At 41.3% G+C, this 21,183-nt stretch overlaps 1 protein-coding gene and 1 pseudogene across 6 annotated transcripts in view; both read left to right on the plus strand.

The window, feature by feature from the left end:
- The window catches only part of Ccdc171 (coiled-coil domain containing 171), a 346,651-nt gene that overhangs the window by 37,405 nt on the left and 288,063 nt on the right, over positions 1-21,183 (plus strand). For 5 of the 6 annotated variants that reach the window (XR_015620046.1, XM_087550831.1, XM_087550830.1 and 2 more), the window contains 2 exons: positions 7,164-7,310; positions 20,073-20,165. Coding sequence is in view for 5 of the 6 variants with exons in the window: in XM_087550831.1 (XP_087406957.1) it covers positions 7,164-7,310; positions 20,073-20,165 (240 nt within the window). In the remaining variant the exon portion in view is untranslated. 6 annotated transcript variants of the gene reach the window in all.
- LOC148005881 (transcription initiation factor IIA subunit 2 pseudogene) lies at positions 18,372-18,745 on the plus strand (annotated as a pseudogene).

The following is a 21,183-nucleotide window of genomic DNA, read 5'->3' on the forward strand; positions in this document are numbered from 1 at the left end:
CAGAAGTAGTCCAGTTCATAAATTCTGATTCAACTTGGTAAAAACAACCTCCAAGGGAAGTGTTAGTGAGGCAAACATGAAGCTCTGGGGAGTAGGCCACACGGAGATGATACTGTTGCCATGGAGATGATACTGTTGCAAAGTGAAAAGAGTATTTGGGAAGAGAAACTCAAGTCCTACACTTGATAGAAGCCAAGTGCATATTTAAGGTAGCTGGAGCTTACCTAGGCTCGTTGCCTTGGTACAGAGGGCAGGCAGTGTCTGACTATAGTTCTCAGTATGTCTGCAGTGTGTTTGTAATGTTAGATACACACAAAGTTCTTCCTTTTCCGTTCTCCTGGGAATTTCTCCTATGTTGGATTTCCTTTTAATTTTTTTCTGTCTTTTTTTCTTTTTCTCTGACTTTGGTGGAGTATATCCTCTGGTTTCAAAGTAAGTTGTAAAGTAAATTCTTTCTATCCATGAACAATTACTAAGCCTTTATCAGGTCTCATGCTTAATTGAAGTTTTTGCTGGTTATGTCTTATGGTTTGTCTCCCTAGTCTAAGTAAAGTTTCTATTGCTGTGATAAAACACTGTGACCAAAGTAACTTCTCTATGGAGACATTTATTGTGAGCCTAGGATCTAGAGGGATGAGAGTCTATGAACATCATGGCTCAGAAGAAGGCAGCAGGAACAGATGAGAGCTCATGTCTTGAACTACATCAGGAAACAAAGAACACACTGGAAACAGCACATGGTATGCTGTAATGAGAGAATGGCCCTCATAGGCTTGTCTGTTTGAATACTTGGTCTCAGTTGGAACTGTTTGAGAAGGATTTGGAAATGTGGCCGCGTGGGACACTGTGTGCCACTGAGGCTGTTTTGAGATTTCAAAAGACTTGCACTATTTCCAGTGCCTTCTCTACTACCTACCCGAGGGTCTAGGTGTGAGCGCTCAACTGTTCCCGCCACCATGCCTTTGCTCTGTCATCATGGACTCTAACCCTCTGAAACTGTAAGCCCCGTTAAATGCCTTTGTTTATAAGTTGCCCTGGTCATGGTGTTTTGTCACGGCAGCAGGAGAGTAATACACATAACTTTTGAAACCTCAAAGTTCACCCCGAGTGCATACTTCCTCCACCAAGGCCACACCTCCTACACTTACTCAAACAGTGTCATCAGGTGGGGACCAAGTGTTCAGATGCTTGAGAATATGGGGAACATCTTTTTCAACTACCACATTCTGTTCCCTGGCCATATCATAATGAAAAAATATGTTTAGTCCAACCATGAGTCTTTTACAGTCTCAACAGTTCTAAAGTCCAAATTCCAGCCTCTTCTGAGACTCCAGGTACTATAATTCTCTGTGAAATAAAAACGAAGGCTACATGCTTCCCAGACACAGTGGTACAGAATATATGTGACTACTCTGAAAAGGAGGGATGAGTACAAAAGAAAGGCGAAGCTCTAGTTCCTTAGGTCCGTGTCTGAGGGCTTAGATGGCTCTGCCTGTCCACCTCTGCTGCCTGTAGCCTAGTTTTTTCTCTTTGGCTGGTCCTCCTCTCTGCATGCAGCTGTTCTTCAGATATCTTCTGGTCTGTGCCTCTTATATGTTGATGTCTCCGGCGAAATTCATGTGCACAGCTTACACAATGGCTTTTCAGGGCTTCCTGCCTGCTTTGGGACCACATGGCACATTTTACCAGACCTCAGTGGCTTTGGAGGAGATCCCAGGTACCCTTAACTCCAAGTCCTCCATGGCTCTGAAGCCAGCACCCTGGTCACACTGTCAGGTTCAGCCATTAGCTTGGGATTGAGTGCCCCACTGAATAAGTTTTGTGGTTGCTTTTCTTGTTTCTAGTATCAGAAAATTATTTTGGTGTTTTTCTTTCATAAGTTGGAAACTTGCCTGGGTGGCATCTTTCCCCATGGACATGCTTCTGTTTATTCCAATGTAATTCTAGTCCTCACAACCCCACAATGGCACCAATCTCTTTAATAATCGAATCCTTTCTTTTAGCAAAAGGCTTAGCTATAACATTAGCTTGCTAGTGTTCTTTTCCTCTCCAAACTACATTTTTATTTCCTTCTGCCTTTCTCATTGTAAATCTGCAAAGAGTGATTACTCATAACCATGGGCAGAGTCAATAGGATGTCCTGAAATTTCCAGCAAAAAAAAAAAAATCTTTCTATTAATTTGAAACTGAAACAACAGGTAAGTTCTCAGAGCAAAGGCAGGCAGTGGTTATCCCCTCTCTATCCCGCCCCTGACCAAACAAAAATCACAGGGATGGTCTATAGCCAGTTACTAGTGCTGCTCCCCTTTGAAACTGTCTGCGCTCAGCTCATAGTACACATTGCTCAGCACTGTTTCAGCCCCCTACAAGGCTTTACAGGATTAAAGCCTGTCCTACAGCATTCAACTCCTTTTTCGTCCAGAGTCCCAAGATCTTCCACGTTCTTCCCAAAACCCCCACATAGTCAGGTTCTTTACAGCAGTACTGCACTCCTGGGACTAACCACTGTCTTAACTTGGCTTCTTTTGTTGTGACAAGACACCATGTCCAAGGCAACTAACTTACAGCAGGAATTGCTGGGATTCCAGTGAGATAGAAGAATATTGTCATGACTGAGAAGTGTGGCAGCCTGCAGACAGGGTGGCGGGAACAGCTGAGGGCTGTCGTGAATGGGAAGCAGAAAACAGCACACAGGAGACATCCCTTGGCTTTTGAAACCTTGGTGACATACTTTGTCCAGTGAGGCCACACTTCCTAACCTACCCAAACAGCCCTCCCAACTGGAGAGCAGGTAGTCAAGCACCTGAGCCTATGAGAGACATTCTTATGGAAACGTATGTTTAAACTGAATGCCACATGTTTATGGTACAACACGTGTGCAGAGTCAGATGATAATGTCAGGAGTCAATTCTTCCCTTCCACCTTGATTAGGATCCCTCTTGTGTCTGCTGTGCTGTGTTCTCCAGCCCACCTGGCTCAGGCTAATGATTCTCCTGTCTCTGCCTCTCTTCTCACCTTAGGAATGGGGATTACAGATATCACCACATCCCGGTCTTTTCTTTTTAAACCTGGGTTCTGGGAATGGCATCCAGGTCATCAAGTGTGCCGCATATCCTGTTTACATCCCAGCTCCTTTGTGTTCTACCCTGACTGATGATTTAAGTAAAGCACCTAATTGAGTTTTCCTGCATCTAATATCTAGCTTAAATCATACTTTCTGTTACTACCATCAGATTTCTTTTCTCCAAATGGTAGTGAGGAGTTAAAGAGAAGACCTTGGGCACTAAACAGATAAAGACAGAACAAAGAAAACAAACATGATTGGGAAATCCATTTACAACCTATAATGTAGATGCACACATACAGACATACAGACACACACACACACATACAAACACAGAGACACAGACACACACAGACATACATAGACACATACACAGACACAGACACACAGACACAGACACATACAGACACACACAGACAAACACACATAGAGTACACACAGACACATATAGACACACAGATACACAGACATACATACAGATACACACAGACACATATACAGACACATAGACACACAGACATACACACAGATACATAGTCACACATAGACACATACAAAGACAAACAGACACACATACACACACAGATACACACAGACACATACACACAGACACACAGACATACACACAGATACACAGACACACAGACATACACACAGATACACAGACACACAGACATACACACAGATACATAGTCACACATAGACACATACAAAGACACACGGACACACAGATATACACACAGATACACACAGACACATACACATAGACACACAGACATACACACAGATACACAGACACACAGACATACACACAGATACATAGTCACACATAGACACAATCAAAGACACACGGACACACAGACACACACAGATACATGCATAGACACACATAGACATATACACAGATACACACTCAGACACACACAGACACACACTTAGACACACACACAGGCACACACAAACACAGACACACATATGCACAGACAGACACACAGACACACGCACATAGACACAAACACACAGACACAGAAACAGACACAAACAGAGACAGACACACACAGACACACACACATACACAAACACACTTAAACAAACAAACAAACAGACAAGAAAAAAAACCCTAGGTCATATGACCCCTCTGAAGCTCATAACACAATAACAGAAAAAGCAAAGCAAAACAAAACAAAACTACATAATGAAATTGTTGAGGTACTAAAGAAAGAATTCAAAATCCTGCTTGAAAAAAAAACCAAAGCCAGCTGTGGGCAGGGCATGGTGGGGCATGCCTTTAATCCCAGGTATCCTAGAGGATCTGGAGTCTAGAGGCAGGTGGATTTCTGAGTTCAAAGTCAGAGTGAATTCCAGGACTGCTAGAGAGCTACACAGGGAAACATTATCTTGAAAAACCACAAACAAAACAAAACAAAAAACAAAACAACAACAACAGCAATGATAAAATCCCAGTGACTTCAAAGATGATTCAAGAAGCAGATGGTTGTGGTAAGAAAGTCACTTTGGGACCTTGATAAGAAAGCAACATGGATGAGAATACCACTGGAAAAGAATTTAGCAAAGCAATTGAGATTGTGAAAAGAAGTTAGAGATAAACAAAGACAACACAATTAAAGTATTATTTTTTTTATTATTCATTGAGGTTTTTCATTTCTAATATTTCTGCATTTTTTCCCTCTCAAATCTCAGATTTTTAGATAGGGGTTATAGTTCATTTGGTAGAGTGCTTGTTTGGCCTGCACAACACCCTGAGTTTGCCCTACTGGCTTTGAAACCACGCAGAAGGGGGCATGGGGGTGTATACCAGTAATCTCAGCACTCAGGATTAGATCAGATAAAATAAAAGATAAAATATCAGGGCTAAACACAAGTTTGAGGGGATCCAACTCCCTCTTCTGGCCTCTACAGCCACTGCATGCACACAGTGCACAGGTATACATGTAGGCAAAATACCCGCACACATGCAATAAAAATAACGGTTAGAAGACTAAGAAAAGACCATGTATATTATATGGAAGGGGTCTTATCTGGGAGAGGGAGAGGGACCAGTGGGAAGGGAATGGGGGACAAGAGAAGCCAGGGGTTGAGTATGGTCAGATGAAATTGTGAGAAAACCATCACTTGGCACAATAAATATGTGCTAATAAAAAGTCACCTAAAAGCGGCTTTGAGTATTCACAGTGACTGCTTGAAGGAGTGGGACCAATGTAGGTAATGATGGAGTCTTACACTTGTACAGTACTCGTGTTTTGAAAACTTTAATTTTCAGACAGTTCTGATAGCAAATTATGAACCTGAATTTCTGTGATTTTTCTGAGTGGCTAGGAATTCTTGGAAGTGTGTATATATTTGTGTGGAAGGTGGTGTTACAGAGAGTAGCTTTGGAGGCCATTGGTGATGGCCTTGTCCCATGTGGTCACACACCTCCCATTTCCCTGGCAACCCTGGAAAGGGGAAGCTCAGCTGTGCTTTCCCAGGATTTAAAACAGCACATAAGAAGATGGAGATGGGGGGGCTTTGTCAGCCTGGTAAGGGAAAACACCTCTCCTGATCAAAAGAATGGACCACCAGCCTGGCCCTGGGTCAGCACATGCCATTCTGGTCTGCTCCAAAGATCAGAACATTAGATACATTTTCTCTTTCCTTAAGACAAAGTAAAGGTGGCGCTGTCCATCACCTGGCTGGGAGACACCCCCCCCCCCTCCAGGAAAACTGAGTCCTTGATGCTGAGAGATGGGAAGAGTAATTTGAGTTCTAACTGAAAAAGCAAAGTTGTTCTTCTTCCTTTTCTTTAGGATAATAGACAAAGCCTAAGCACGCTTCCCCTGACCCTGTGAGGTTTGTCACTGGTTCTGTGAAGTCCCTCTTTCCTTTCATGCAGCTGCCTACCAGTTTGCATTGCTGGGTGTGCTGGCTTTCTTGGGCCCTAACTCAAAAGGAATGGTTCCTCCTCCTCCTCCTCCCCCCTCCTCCTCCCCCTCCTCCTCCCCCCTCCTCCTCCCCCTCCTCCTCTTCTTCCTCCTCCTCCTCCATCATTCTCTCCTTCATCATCTCTGTTTTCCCAGAGGCTGCTGAGATTTATAGCTTGCCTGCCATGTTGTTTCCTCAAACTCTAATAAAATGTCCTTCTGAGTTGCTTTTTTAAATGCTTTTATTAAGGAGAATTAAAAAAATCCAAAAAGAAAACCTATATTTGCCTAGTAACTGCTGTTACTTTTTGGTGAGAATTGTGATTGGAATCTATGTACCAGATTCTGTTTTAAGTGGCCAGAGACTCTTGGAAGCCCCACCCCCTCCCACCCTGGGCTTGTGTATGTGTCCATGTATGTTGGGGGAAGGTGGGAGAGAGGGATCTTTTAAAAGCTTGAGGTGAGAGAATGATGATCATAGATTATTTTAGATTAGTTAACTATGATTATCTATCTTATCTATCTATCTATCTATCTATCTATCTATCTATCTATCTATCTATATCATCTAGCTATCTATCCATCTATCAAATTTGTTTTACATTCCAATAAAATCCAGACATGTTTTAAGTTTAATTGGAAAAAGATATAAAACTATTTAAATAGAGAAATTTCTATTTTCTTTGAAAACCTTTTGAAAATTGAAGAGGGAATGAAACACAGCCACCTAGTGGTTTGAATGTTAAGAGCACTAGGCAATAGTTAAGTACTATGCGCTCACAGTAATGCCTCTCAAAGGTCTATTAAGTGTTCATGCTAATCAGCTCTTATCACACAAAGGGACACATTCTTCCTAAATACTAGCACATATTAATGACAGGAGAAAGTGCATGTGACAGTTGAACTATAACACTGTTGCACATACCCTCAGAGGTCATTTGAGCTAGTGTAATAATCTAATGTCCCATACATACTTAGTTACAGTGTTTATTAATCACACTTACTAATTACAAAAGTCATATCCTGAGACACTGTGAAAAAGATGTAACTGTCTCCTACCTCTACAGGAAAACCCACTGTTATAACTGAAGCACAGATTTTACTCAGCACCTTCTTCACAGAAACTCTTAGTTATCAATAGCTTACAAACTACTGAATCGAAGTGAATTATTTTCTAGGAGCAAGATGGTGCTGTGCAAAATATGCAGAAAAAAGTGGAACAATTAGAAGCAGAACATATGGACTGCTCTGACCTCCTCCGGCGACAAACGAGCGAGCTTGAATTTAGCACTCAAAGGGAAGAACGCCTGAGGAAAGAGTTTGAGGTATGGCTTTCCAGTTTTTATAAAGCTATGTGTTATTCACGCTGTGACTTCAGATTAAAGGACACTGTGAGTCAGGAAAAATGGAGACCGCTTCAGTTGTGTATTTGGCTTCTTTGAAAAATTTTATATCCTAATAAATTTTTTCATTTCCCTTTAAAAAATCTATTCATTAAATTTTTACACTTATTTGTGTGTGTGTGTGTGTGTGTGTGTGTGTGTGTGAGAGAGAGAGAGAGAGAGAGAGAGAGAGAGAGAGAGAGGTTGAGAGAGAGAGGGAGGGAGAGAGAGAGAGAGTCAGACTTGGAAGGAGTTAGTTCTCTCTTTCCATTCATTTTGCCCTGGGGAATCAAACTCTGACTGTCAGGCTTGTCAGCAATTATGCTGACCTGTGAGTCATCCTATCCTGTTGACCCAAACTTGCTCATTGTTAACAAGTGTTTCTCGTGGGCTATTTGGAGTTTGAAAGTGATTCTTTACGTCTTGAGGCTCAGGAAACAACACTGGAGAAAGTTTGTTGTGTACAGGTCTTAAAGGATTATGATGGTTTAGTAACCTATTTATTTTTACAATGAGGAGGATTATACACAGAGTCTTGCACATGCTAGGCAAGTGTTGTTTTTTTTTTTTTTTCTTTTTTCTTTTTTCGGAGCTGGGGACTGAACCCAGGGCCTTGCGCTTGCTAGGCAAGCGCTCTACCACTGAGCTAAATCCCCAACCCCTAGGCAAGTGTTTTTTTACGAAGCTTTGTCCTCAGTTCCATTTTTGACTTAGGTTGTAGAGGAAATGGCAGGATTCTGCTGTGGTTTGAGAGGATCAACAGGATTTCTTGACTTACTAGATTATGAGAGGAAAAACATGTTAAAGATATTTTTTAATGTTAACCACTAATAGTTTATAATTAACAGTGCTTGTATATGTGTATGTGTTATATAGCATTTGTGTGTTGGGCAAAGAGCAATTTGCAGGAATTGTTTCTTTCCACTGTAGGGTTCAAAATCAGGTCATCAGATTTGGGAGCAAGCTACTTTACCTGCTGAGCTGTCTCACTCTGCCTCTGACTTAAGTCTGTGCATTTCTTTCCTTTCCTGTGTATTTCTTTGTCTAACCTTTGGTTTAAGTTTCTTCTCCAGAGTTGTTTGTGTGTATGTGTGTGTGTGTGTGTGTGTGTGTGTGTGTGTGTGTGTGTGTGAGAGAGAGAGAGACAGGAAGGGACAGTTGTTTGTGGTAGGGGTGGATACATAGAGCTCTAAATTTTCATATTGTTGACTAAAAATTTTGAGATTTAATTTGCATATGACAAATTTACCCATTTGAAGTGCACAAGTTACTGGTTATACAGTATTCACAACATTGTACAATCATCGCAGTCAACAGTGCAGTGTTTTCACCACCACAGGGAGAAGCTTGATCTTCATCAGACATCACTGTTCTATTTCTCAGTCCTTGGGGCATAAGCAACTACTAATCTTCTTATCTCCTCTAGATACTTCATGCACATGGAGTTGCAAGTTTGGTCTTTTTTTTTTAGAATTATTTATTCATTTTACATGTATGAGTACACTGTAGCTGTCTTCAGACACAGAAGAGGGCATCGGATCCCATGACAGATGATTGTGAGCCACCATGTAGTTGCTGGGAATTGAACTCAGGACCTCTGGAAGAGCAGTCAGTGCTCTTAACCACTGAGCCATCTCTCCAGCCAAGTTTTGCCTTTTGTGATTGACTTTTTCACCTAACATAATGTGTGTAGTGTTTAGACCTGTTATAGCATGTTTAATTATTCTGTTTCTTCTTATGACTGAATGGTATTTCTTCATACATAGCTTTGTTGTATTTATTAGTTGATGAATATTTGTGTTATTTTCACATTTTTTCCAATAGTAACAATGTTGAAATAAACATTTGTGTCTAAATTTTATGATGCTATATTATCAGTTATCTTGGGTCTTGTCTTAGTTTGTGTTTTATGGTTGTGAAGAGACACCATGACCACAACAACTTGTATAAAGAAAAACATTTAATTGGGGGCTGGCTAACAGTTTCAGAAGTTCGGTTTATTATCATCATGGTGAGAAGAATGGCAGTGCCCAGGCAGACATGGTGCTGGGGAAGGGGCTGAGAGGTCTGTGTCTTGATCCACAGTGTGTGCCACCCTAGGCCTAGCTTGAGCATATGGGACCCCAGAGCTCACCTCCACAGAGACAAACTTCCTCCAAAAAGGCCACACCTACTATAACAAGGCCACATCTTCTAAAGGTTCCCCCCTTTCTATGGGACAAACATTCAAACACTTGAGTCTATGGGCGCCATTCCTACTCTAACTACCACAGGTATATATCTAAGGATGGTGTTTCTGGGTATCCAGCACAGCTGTCCTTAGTCATTGACTTGATCGGGTTAAGGGGTACCTAGGGCAGTGAATTGCACTTGTGTATTTGTGGGAACATTTCAAGAGAGGATGGGCACATGGGTAGGGACTTGGGGGAAGGACCTGCTCTGAATGAATGACCTTAAAATGAATGACTGATAAGGAAGAGAATTCCGAGAAAGACAGCACCTGAAATTTCAAGCTTCTTCCTTTTCTCAGTGTGTCTGTGTCTGTCACTTCTGTGGCCCACTGACCTGGCACTCCATTTTCATTAGCCTTTAAACAGGGACTCAAGTAAATGAATGAATGAATGAATGAACGAATGGTGATTCCTTTTGTCACTGAGTCTGGAGCGTTGAAGTTGCTGTTTTCTGCCTCCCCAGTGTGTAGATGGCCATTATTACCCAGCTCCTATGTTTAAACCAATAAAAAAAAAATCCCTTTGATGATATACATGCATTCTCTTGGTTCTCTTCCTCTAAAGAATCCTAACTAATAATACCAGGTCACGTGTGTAGTGTTTTGAATGTGTTGGCCCATGGAAAGTGGCACTGTTAAGATATGTGGCCTTGTTGGAGTAGGTGTAGCCTTGGAGGAAGTGTGTCACTGTGGGGTGGGCTTTGAGATCTCAGTGCTCAAGCTACACCCAGTGGCTGCCCACAGAACACAGTCTCCTTCTGGCTCTCTGTGGATGAAGATGTAGAACCCTCAGCTCCTTCTCCAGCACCATGTCTGCCCGCATGCTGCCATGCTTCCCGCTATGACGATAAGGGACTGAACCTCTGAACCTGTAAGCCATCACCAACTAAATGTTTTCCTTCATAAGAGTTGTCCCTTAGGAAGTCATAGTGTCTCTTCACAGCAACAAAACCCTGAGACAGCATGGTAACTTTCTGCTGTGTATTGTTTCATATTCCTAACAGCAGTGCAGCTGTTGGGTGCCCCCACATTTTCACCAGTCTTTAAAATGATATACACCACAGTCAGTGTGAAATGCTGTTTCATTTACTGTGGGATCAAATGTCATGCCATGTACTTATTGGTCATTTATATATCTTTTATTTGAGAAATATGTCTGGTCCCATTTTTCAGTTTTAGAGTGAGTTATTTGTACCATACTAATAAAAAATGTGTTCTATGGGGAAACTAGGTGTGGAATATCTGGGGATTCTCTGTGGTAATGTGAAGTATGAATTTTGCAAAGATGTAGTTACATGATTACCAAAAGTGGGGTAATGTTTATATGGTTAAAGCATGTGTTTAAAAATCAGTATAGTGTGAGAGAGAAGACTGTACTTTCAGTAAAAGGAATCAGGTTCTATTCGAAGTAACACTTTAAAGTTATTGTTTTTACTTGTGTTGAATATTGTTTCTGGCGATACCAGGAACGAAGAAGTATGGAGATGGCTCAGCGGTTACAGCCACTTGTGGCTCCTGCAGAGGACCCAGAACCCATGTGTGGCTCACAAGCGTCAGTAACTCTATGTTTCAGAATATCATCTATGTTTCAGAATATTGTTCTGTAACATTTATGTAATAAATGTTACATAACGACATTTTTATAATTTTAAAACACTACATTTTTTTTATATAGCTTGATAAAGAGGGTGGTAATAAAGTTCCAGGATAGCCAAGGCTACCCAGAGAAACCTTGTCTTGAAAAAACAAAAACAAAAATAAAAAAACATTAATAACAACAAAAATCCTCAAGCCAGGTACAGTAGTCAGTGCTTCGAATATTAGTATTTAGATGCCACTTAGGAATCTATCAAAGCCTGTGATCATTTTAAAAACATTTCATTTACTTTATAGTTATGAAGCAGCATTGGATAGTAGTGGGTTTCTTTTTGTTGTTCATTTAATTAATTAATTCTTAATTATTTTTTATGTATGTCTGTGACTGGGTACATCTATGTATGTGCACCACACGCTCGCCCGATACTCTTGGAGGTTAAAAGTGGGTCTTAGCTCCCCGCAGCTGGAGTTACTGATGCTTGTGAGCCACACATGGGTTCTGGGTCCTCTGCAGGAGCCACAAGTGGCTGTAACCACTGAGCCATCTCCAGATTTACCTTCCTTCCTGTCTGTACACGCATGTGCCATGGGCATGCATAGAGGTCAGGTGCCAACTCGCCAGATTTGTTCTCTCTACCATGTGTGTCCTTGGGCTTAAACACAGGTCATTGTTCTCGGCAGCCTGAGCCTTTACCCACCACGCTCTTACTAGCCCTGGTTTTTGTTTGGTTTTGGACAAGGTTTCTCTGTGTAGCCCTAACTGTCCTGGAATTTACTATGTAGACCAGGCTGTCCTCAAACTTAGACATTCACCTGCCTCTGGCTCCTTGAATGCTAGGATTAAAGGTGTATATGCTACTACTGCCCTGGCTCTGTTGCTAACTCTAAGTATGCCGACCTTGACTAATTGGAGAAAAGTTTAATGTCTCAACTTTAAGACATGTCTATATGTAATTCTGTATTGATTTTTTCCCTCTGTTAACTATTTAAGTGCTCTGATACTCTGTAAACTATTTAACTGCTCTGGTATCTATTGATATAAGCTAAAGTTCTAAAATTATTTCAGGCAAATTTTATTTTTAATTAAAAATTTAAATTAATTTTATGTATGTATGTATGTATATGTATGTCATGTATGTATGGGTGGATGTTTTGCTGTCATGTATATTTATGCAGCATACATGTGCCTGGTACTTGCAGAGGCCACAAGAGGGCCTTGGATTCCCAGGAACTGAAGTCACAGACTATTGTGAGCTGTCATAAAGATACTAGGAATTGAACCCAGGTTCTCCAGAAGATCAGTCAGCCAATTTTAGACTGATATATGACTAGTCTTGGTTATGTGGTATAGGTTTTTGTTCCTATAATAAAATACATAAATGAAGTCATTCTAGGGAGGGGCTATTTATTTGTGGTAGAGCTTGGGGTACAGTTCACCACAGCAGGGAAGGTGAGGAAGCAGAGGGAAGGGCTGTAAGCAGAGGGAAGGGCTGTGCTATACCGAATAGGACTTCCCAGAAACCCACTTCAAGAGGTTCTCTTGAACCTCCCCAGACTTGCAGGGCAGGGTGGCCATCTGGGAACAACTTCCTTCCTTTTTACATTTATTCCCGTCTGTGGTGTGGTGTGTGTGTACCTGAACTTGCCACGGCATGCAGATGAGGGTCAGAGAGCAGCCTGCAGGAGACAGTTCTTCCCTTCTACTACGTGGGCTCCAGGGATTGAACTCGGATCATGTGGCTTGGGGCCAAGCGTCTTTCCCTGTGGACCTGTCTCACTTTCCCCACAGTTTTTATTTTTATTTTGTCAGGTGTCACCTGATATGTTATTTTTTGAATCTAGATACTTTTTAAGTTTTGTTTTATTTTGAAATGAATATATTTAGTTATATGCCTAGGTGAACAAGAAGTTAAATTTCTAGAGAACATGGTTTGCTACTTTTATGTTCAATTTCGTAGACCATTACCAAGACTTCTAGTTTCTTAGATAATTATAAGTGGTTGGTATTTTAATAGAATTATAGCAAAATCTCCAATGATGAAGACATTTTCCAATATTTTAATTTAACAAAAATATTTTAAATATCAATAATATCCAGTTAAAGCATCTAATATAATGGATAGTTAGCCTAGTAAACAGTTTAGATTTTGGTGAATCTTTAAGTTAGATTAATTACTTTTTTGTGACTATTTTCTAATAGTTATGTTGTATGAAAGTGGCTTCTTATGTACCTGGGCAAAAAAAGTGTTTATGTATACATTTATATACATAACATAATACAGTTATAAAATGTTTTACCATTGCATGGCTTTGTCATTGTAGAATGGATTGATGGTTTCTTAGATTAAAAAAACAAACTCCCTGTTCAATTTTACAAATGTGGTGCTAGATACTGTTGAACCAAGGGAACAGTGAACTGGAAAAAGGAATGTCTGTGGCTTTTGTAAACCTCGTTGTAATAAGGAGAGTTTATTATCATGGGAAATAAATCTTAACTCAATAAAAAAGAGACAAGAGAAGATGCAAACCCAATTCAGAGAGGACAGAAGGGACTCTTGAAGATTGCAGAGAAGGGAGGCTGCCTGCAAATAAATGCCGAATTGCTTCTGTCAGTCACATTCTGTAGGAGCTCGGTGCAGGGGAGTAGCCTTAGTAACTAAATGCCTGCCCCTCTGGAGGGAAGAGGGAGGGAGAGTGTTCTCCACTTGTCCTAGCACCCATGAGGGTGGCTCGCAAGTCCATCTTTCTTCAGTGCTCAGGTGCTGATTGCCACATATCAAGGAGGCAAACGGGAAAGGACTTGATACATGGTCGTATTTGTAGGTATACATTTAAACATGATGCGTTATATTCCTAATGGATTTTGAAGTTAGAAATACATTAAAATTCGTAAAATACTATATTTGCTGAATAAAAGGTAAAGGCAGTTAAAGATTTTCATTATGTTTATTTATCTGTTCTATCTTTAATACGCCTGGATATGTTGACTCCTGGGAGCTGTTTTTTTTTAAATATAAAAATAACTTGGAGGTCTTTTACATTTTCTTTCATCTATAAGTAATTTTTTTAAAAAACTTTTTATTAGATATATTTCTTTACTTACATTTCAAACATTATTCCCTTTCCCGGTTTCCTGTCTATAAGCCCCCATTCACCCCCCCCTTCCCCTCTACCAAGTAATTTTTGTATGTGCATACATGTATGCGTATACTGTAGTACATGTATGGAGGTCAGAGGACAACCTTTTGGAGTGAAGTCTCTCCTTCCAAAGTGATTCCCAGGGGTCTAACTCAGGGTATCATGTTTGGCAGCAAGCACGTTTACCTCCTGAGCTATCTCACTGACATGAGAACTTCAGTTTACTGGCTAAAAGTTTAGCTGCCTGTGGTGTTGCATGCTTTTAATAGCAACGCTCAGGAGGCTGAGGCAGGCGGATCTCTGTGAGTGTAAGGGGTAGCCTGGTCTACAGAGTGAGTTGAAGGGCAACCAGGGCTATATAGTGAAACCTTACTTCAAAACCGAAACAAAAACAAAGCAAAAGACTTAAAGTGTAGTGACTGTTTTCCTCCTCCAGGTGAGAAATAGCATTGTGGTTAAGTATTGATAAATGTATAATAAACTAGCCTTTAAAGTATAACAAAACAAAGTGAACTATTGAACAGTCATTATAGAATTAATCACGAGCCCAGAATCAGCTTTACAAGATGGATTGTTACCGTATTGGTTACATACACAGTTGTCCAGTAATTGGAATTACCAGATGATGAAATCTGGAAAAACCACCATTACTTTCCGCTTACATGATTTGTTGATATTCTGCAGCAAGCTACAAATGTCTAGGACACGGTCCTATGTGGGCCACCAGGGAGCAGTGGCCGAGTGAGAGGTATTAGGGCGAGAGTTCCGCCCCAGTCTTCTTGCTGATTACTTAGTAATATTCATATTATTTTGTACAGAGAGTTTTCCTCGACTAACTCCTTTGAGTTGGCCAATGGCCTCCTAAGCTACACGTACTGTATTTGAGTAGAGGACAGTGTAATAGTCTCAGTCGTCTCATACAGACTCTGAGCACCCACTGACATGTACGTTCATAACTAGGATGGAACTCTTGGAATAAGCCCATTCCAGCTGCAGGGACAGATGTGGTGTGGAGAACATCTGGGCGTGTTTGCATGGGTCTGCTGCTGAATCGGATTGGCAGCTCAGGCCTGGTTTGTGATAAGAAATAGGATCCAAGGCTGGGTAGGAGACAGCCCTCCTGGACATTGTCTTATTTGAAGAGTGAAAACTCACCTCCTTAAGGGTAAAAGGTTATCTGCTTGTGCTTAGTATGATTTAGTGATATGCAAATAAGATAAAAAGAGCTATATTAACCCACAGTATTCCCTCAGCTAAAAGTCTCTCAACTAGTATATTGTGATAAAGGACCTGTCAATCATCCAATAAAAAGCAAGGTATGTAGTATATCAGGAATTACATACTGGAGCTGGCAAAATGGCTCCCCAAGTAAAGGAATCTACTACTGTTAAGCCTGGTGACCTGAGTTAGATTCCTAGACCCCACATGGTGGATGGAGAGAACTGACCCTGCCAGTTGTCTCTTGAGCTCTACATATACAACCCACCCCAGTAATTAAATGTAAAACAACAACCAAAAAAACCAAACGAAGAACCATGTTGGGTTTTATGTGATTATAGAAGACCTTTGTTTTCAGTGCTAGCAAACAAATATGTTACATTACAAGATTTTATTACTGGCCAAGCTACATATAGATAACTAACTTATATGTAGTTAAATTTAAGACTTTGGATTGAATTTGAACTTTAATCAGAATTATGACATACTTTGTGCCGCTAAATATCAGTGACATATTTTATGACTTGTATTTAGCATTCTTTGGTATTATATGGTGTGTGTGTGTGTGTGTGTGTGTGTGTGTGTGTGTGTGTGTGTGTGAGAGAGAGAGAGAGAGAGAGAGAGAGAGAGACAGACAGACAGACAGACAGACAGACAGACAGAGAGACAGAGAGACAGAGAGAGAGACTGCAGAGGGAATTGCAGGTTGATGCTACTATAGCACCCTCTGCTGGATGTAAGAGTTATTTCTCCAGACTGGAAGATAAAAGAAATAATGAATGCATTTATCTAATTATGCCTATCAACAAATCCCACTCTTGGGAGGTTATGAGCTGCCAGGTTGGTACTGGGCGTTAATCTCAGGACCTCTGGAAAAGCAGCCAGTGCTTTTAACCGCTGAGCGCCTATATAATTCTTTTTATTAGTATAGGTCTTGCCAGATCATTGTTCACTGTAGTCTGCATTATGAGTAAGTATTTCCTGCTATACTATGCACCATGGTTTATATCCATAACTTGTGGAGTCCCTTGTTCTGGGAATATAAAGTCAAGAATGAAAGGAACTGTTTTTCAACAATGGGAAACAGAATTTATGTCATTGTTACATCTTTTGCATTATTTATGTATGTATGGGGTAGTTTGATTGAAAATGGCTCCAATATGTATTTGAGTTTTTGGTTCGAAGTTGCTAGACTGTTTAGGAAAGATTGGGAGGTCAGACCTCGTTGGATAAGGTGTGTTACTTGGGGGTTGGCTTTCAGGTTTCAAAAGCTCAGGCCAGGCCCAGTCTCTTTCTACCTTCATCCTGTGGGTCAGAGGTAAGCTCTTAGCTACAGTTCAAGCACAGTGCCTGCCTGCCTGCCTACTGCCATGCTCCCTGCCATGATGATCATGGACTAACCCTCTGAATCTGTAAGCCATCTCCCCAATTAAATGCTTCTAGAGTACCAGGACTCAATTCCTAGCACCCACGCTGTGGTTCACAAGTGTCCGTAACTCCAGTTCCAGGGAATCTATATCCTCTCGACCTTCTCAGGCACTAGGCACACAAATGCTGTACATAACTTACAGTCAGATAAAATAATCATACACATAAAATCATACAGGTATGGTGGCAAGTGCCTTTAATCCTAAGCACTCGAGAAGCAGAGGCAGGTGGATCCCTGTGAGTTCAAGACCAGCCGGATCTATATAGGGAGTTCCAGGATAGCCAGGGGTACACACAGAAACCCTGTGTCAAAACAAAACAAAAACCAAAAAAACACAAAAAACCCCTAAAATAGAAGTCAGCTGTTGTCTTGGGGCCGGAGTGAAAGCTGAGCAGTTAAGAGCACTTGTTCTTGTAGAGAACTTGTCATCTATAACTCCATTTCCAAGAGATCCAAAGCCCTCTCCTGACTCCATGGGCACCAGGTACATGCATGCTTGTCAGACACTCAGACACATTAAATAAATCTAAATAGCCTTTAAAGGTGCTATATGGAAATTTGAAGCATTAGGTCTGAAAGCCCGTAATGACCATCCCTATGTGCCTGTCTTCAGTAGTTGTCTGCAGTGGTCAGTATTCATGCCAACGTGAATATATTTAAAGCCAATCCAAATATAATTTCATTCATGGATGCTCTAGTTTACATTTCAGAGAGATAGAAGGTTTAAACTATCAGCATTTGTCAATCATTTATAAGTAATAATAAGGGCTGGGGAGAAAGCTCAGTGCTGAAGAGCATTTGCTGCTCTTGAGCAGGGCCTAGGGTTGCTTCCTAGGACCTGCATGGTGGTTCATGACTATCCCTAACTCCAGTTCCAGGGGATAAACACCCTCTGCTGACCTCTGAGGGCACCAGGCACACCCATGGCGAACTTACAAACAAGCAGGCAAAATATTCATGCATATAAAGTAATTCATGAAAACATAATAATTCTTTAGTTTTATCAAGTATTCAAATTTAATCATCTCCCATTTTTGAATGTTTTGTTTGAATTTTCACATTAGACTATTAATATTTACTAGTTTCATTTTTGAATGGAATACTTGTTTTTCAAACTATTATTAGAGGATACAGATGTCAAAATTTTACCTTTAAGAAGACTATGTTAGCTGGGCAGAGTGGCATACACTCATCAGCTGTAAGGGAGGGAGAGGCAGGCAGATGTCCGAGTTCGAGGCCAGCCTGGTCTACAAAGTGAGTTCCAGGACAGTCAGGGCTTCACAGAGAAACCCTGTCTCAAAAATCCACATAGGCGGTTTCCGTGGCTGAGGTGGTCACAGTGGGCTTCCTACCTGGCTCTGCTACACCACGCAGAAGTGCCTTCCCTCAGGACATCAGTGCAAGCCTGAAGAAAAAGTAATCACTTCCTTTTAAGCCATGGCATGTCAGTTATACAGAAATACAACTTTGGGGAACAGTCTTCAAGAGAACCTGATGAGCTCATACAGTCTCAACAGATCGCCCCCCAGCTTGCCCTTCAAGTTCTACTCCTGTTTGATAACGCTATAAATTCAGCATTGGCTCAGAGAGTCAGGAACAGAGTCAATTTCAGGGGCTCTCTAAATACATACAGATTCTGCGATAATGTTTGGACCTTTGTATTGAATGATGTTGAATTCAGAGAGGTGACAGAACTTATTAAAGTGGATAAAGTAAAAATTGTAGCCTGCGATGGTAAAAAATACCGGTTCCAATACGACAGAATGAGTAGAGAAATTGGGCTTTTTTTATGCCACCTTCTATTATTTTCATCACTTTTTTTTTTTTTTTGGTTCCTTTTTTCGGAGCTGGGGACTGAACCCAGGGCCTTGCGCTTCCTAGGTAAGCGCTCTACCACTGAGCTAAATCCCCAGCCCCACATCACTTTTTGAAGAGAAATAAAGAAGAGACTTCTTTTAAATTTATTTTCGCGGCGCAGAAATAACACTGTGCTATATATGCTACCCAAGGGTTCCACAGAGAGAAGCATGTGACTCTGTTCTCTTAAATGATCTTTAATACACAGCATAAAGAAATGTAACTTTTTTTAAAATGACAAATCAAAAGCGGTTGCCTTCCTAAGAATATTCTTCAATTAAACTCATTTTAAAACTTAAAATAATCCGTATAAAGGGGAAAGCTGATGTTACACAAAGCGTTCTTGTCTTGGATTTTAGCCATCAGTGGTTTTCACACTGGAATTACTGTTTTCCACCTCTGGAGACTTATTTTCTGGTGTAATAAATTGTTAAGAAATATTGATAAGGAGAGTTAGAGAGAGAATCCAGCAGTTGGAAACAGTTGCTGCTCAAGTTTGAATCCTCACACCAACATTGGGTAACAACAATTGCCGATCACTCACACTCTAAGGGGACCCAGGGTCTTTGGCCACCACAGACACTGCATTCATTTGCACCTAGGTCCCCCCTATACATAAACCTAAATCTTAAATGAATATTGAAAGGACTGGGTGTGGTCGAAGTGCATTTAATCCCAGCCTTCGGGAGGCTGGGGCAGGCACATATTTGTGAGTTCCAGTCCAGTTAGGGCTACACGGGGAGACCGTCAAAAGGAGAAAACAGTACTGATATGGTTGTAAAACCTAAATAAAGCAAGTAGTATACAAAAACACCTTGCAATTGTGCACTTTGAAACACAGAATGATGCAGAATGACTCCTCGGAATGCAGGCCTGAGTGTGTGTTTAGAGAGGACCGTGGGACAGAAGGGAACATGTCAGCCTATGTTCTGTACTGTAGCAGCGCCATGAAAGTGTGTGCCCAGAAGTAGACTTTCTTCCTAATTAATCACATGTAGACTGTACCCCAATAAGATTAAAAAGGAAGAGAGACAAGACTTTGGAGCATTCTTCTTGGGCATTGTTTTTACACTCCCTTCTGTAAAGTATGAGAGGTGGGGCAGGGGGATCGCAGGTTCTAGGTTGGCTCCACAGCTTAAGCTGTGTTATATAAAGTGTTAGTCATAATCCTGTGATTAGTGTTCTCTATGTGCTCTTAGTGCCAGTGTTAATGAACTCGAACCTAACTTGTTTTTAGGCAACCACTCTGAGGGTGAGGAAGTTAGAAGAGAGTATTGAAGCAGAAAGAGCAGCACACTTGGAATCAAAATTTAATTCTGAAATTATTCAGGTAAGATGCAGTCGTGTTTTTGGCATAAATTTTCTCAGGTTGCAGCAGTTAGGAAACTAAGGTCTGAGTTGGGAATGGTAGCATACTGCTATGACACTCCCTGTGTTTAGGGTAAGGGTACCATTTTAGATCTCTGTTGGGAGTGATGTTGGCATACTGTAGCCTCGGGCCCAGGGTGTCACCGCTGCCTGCTCTTAGGTCTTGTCTCGTGTGTGACTGTGTTTGTTCTGAAGAACACATTGTTTGGGGGATCCCCGATGGCTTGTGTCAGGATCAGTGGCTTTCTGTGACCTCAGTGGAACACAGGACACGACTCTACCTAAGAACCTTACCTCTAAAGAGATCATGTTTGTTTGGCCCATGACGCACTTGTGTGGTTTCCGGTGAGGCACCACATCATGGAGGGAGTGCTTACCTCTCACTTGGTGAGGTAGGAAGCAAGGCAAGAGAGGACAAAGCAGGGTCCCACAGTCCACTCTTGTGGAAGCCAGGGCCTCCTCCATGAGCCCACCTTCTGAGGGTCTGCAGTACCATCTGATAGTGCAGTTCTGGGCGTGAGACTTTGATACCTGGGTTCAACATCCAACGGCAGCATCTTGAGAAACGTGAAATACTACCTTCTGTCACTTGTTAGTTCTCCCATGTCTGCTTTTTCTTGTTCTGTTCACCGGTTGTCCAGGTTTCCCCTTCTGTGTACACTGCTCTGACTTTGTTTTCTTTGGGATGTAAGAACAGTGCATTGTTCTTAAGGGGGTATACAGCTACACAGCAGCCGTCTGTCCTTGTTTTGAGAAAATGCACTTTGTGTATTTGTTCTGCTGTTGGTAGACACAGGCACCTAATTCTAAGATGTTGTATTCTGCAAAATTTCAGATACATGCAAAATTGGCAGATTATTAAAATCCACTCCAGTGCAGCTACCACCCAGCCTTAAACCCACTTCAGGCAGTCGTGATTTGTAACTATCCCCTGCACTGTCCTGCTGCCAGATTGTAGGAAATGAAACCCAAGTTATCCA

Source organism: Rattus norvegicus, chromosome 5, assembly GCF_021556685.1.
Source record: "Rattus norvegicus strain SHRSP/BbbUtx chromosome 5, alternate assembly SHRSP_T2T, whole genome shotgun sequence".
Taxonomy (NCBI): domain Eukaryota; kingdom Metazoa; phylum Chordata; class Mammalia; order Rodentia; family Muridae; genus Rattus; species Rattus norvegicus.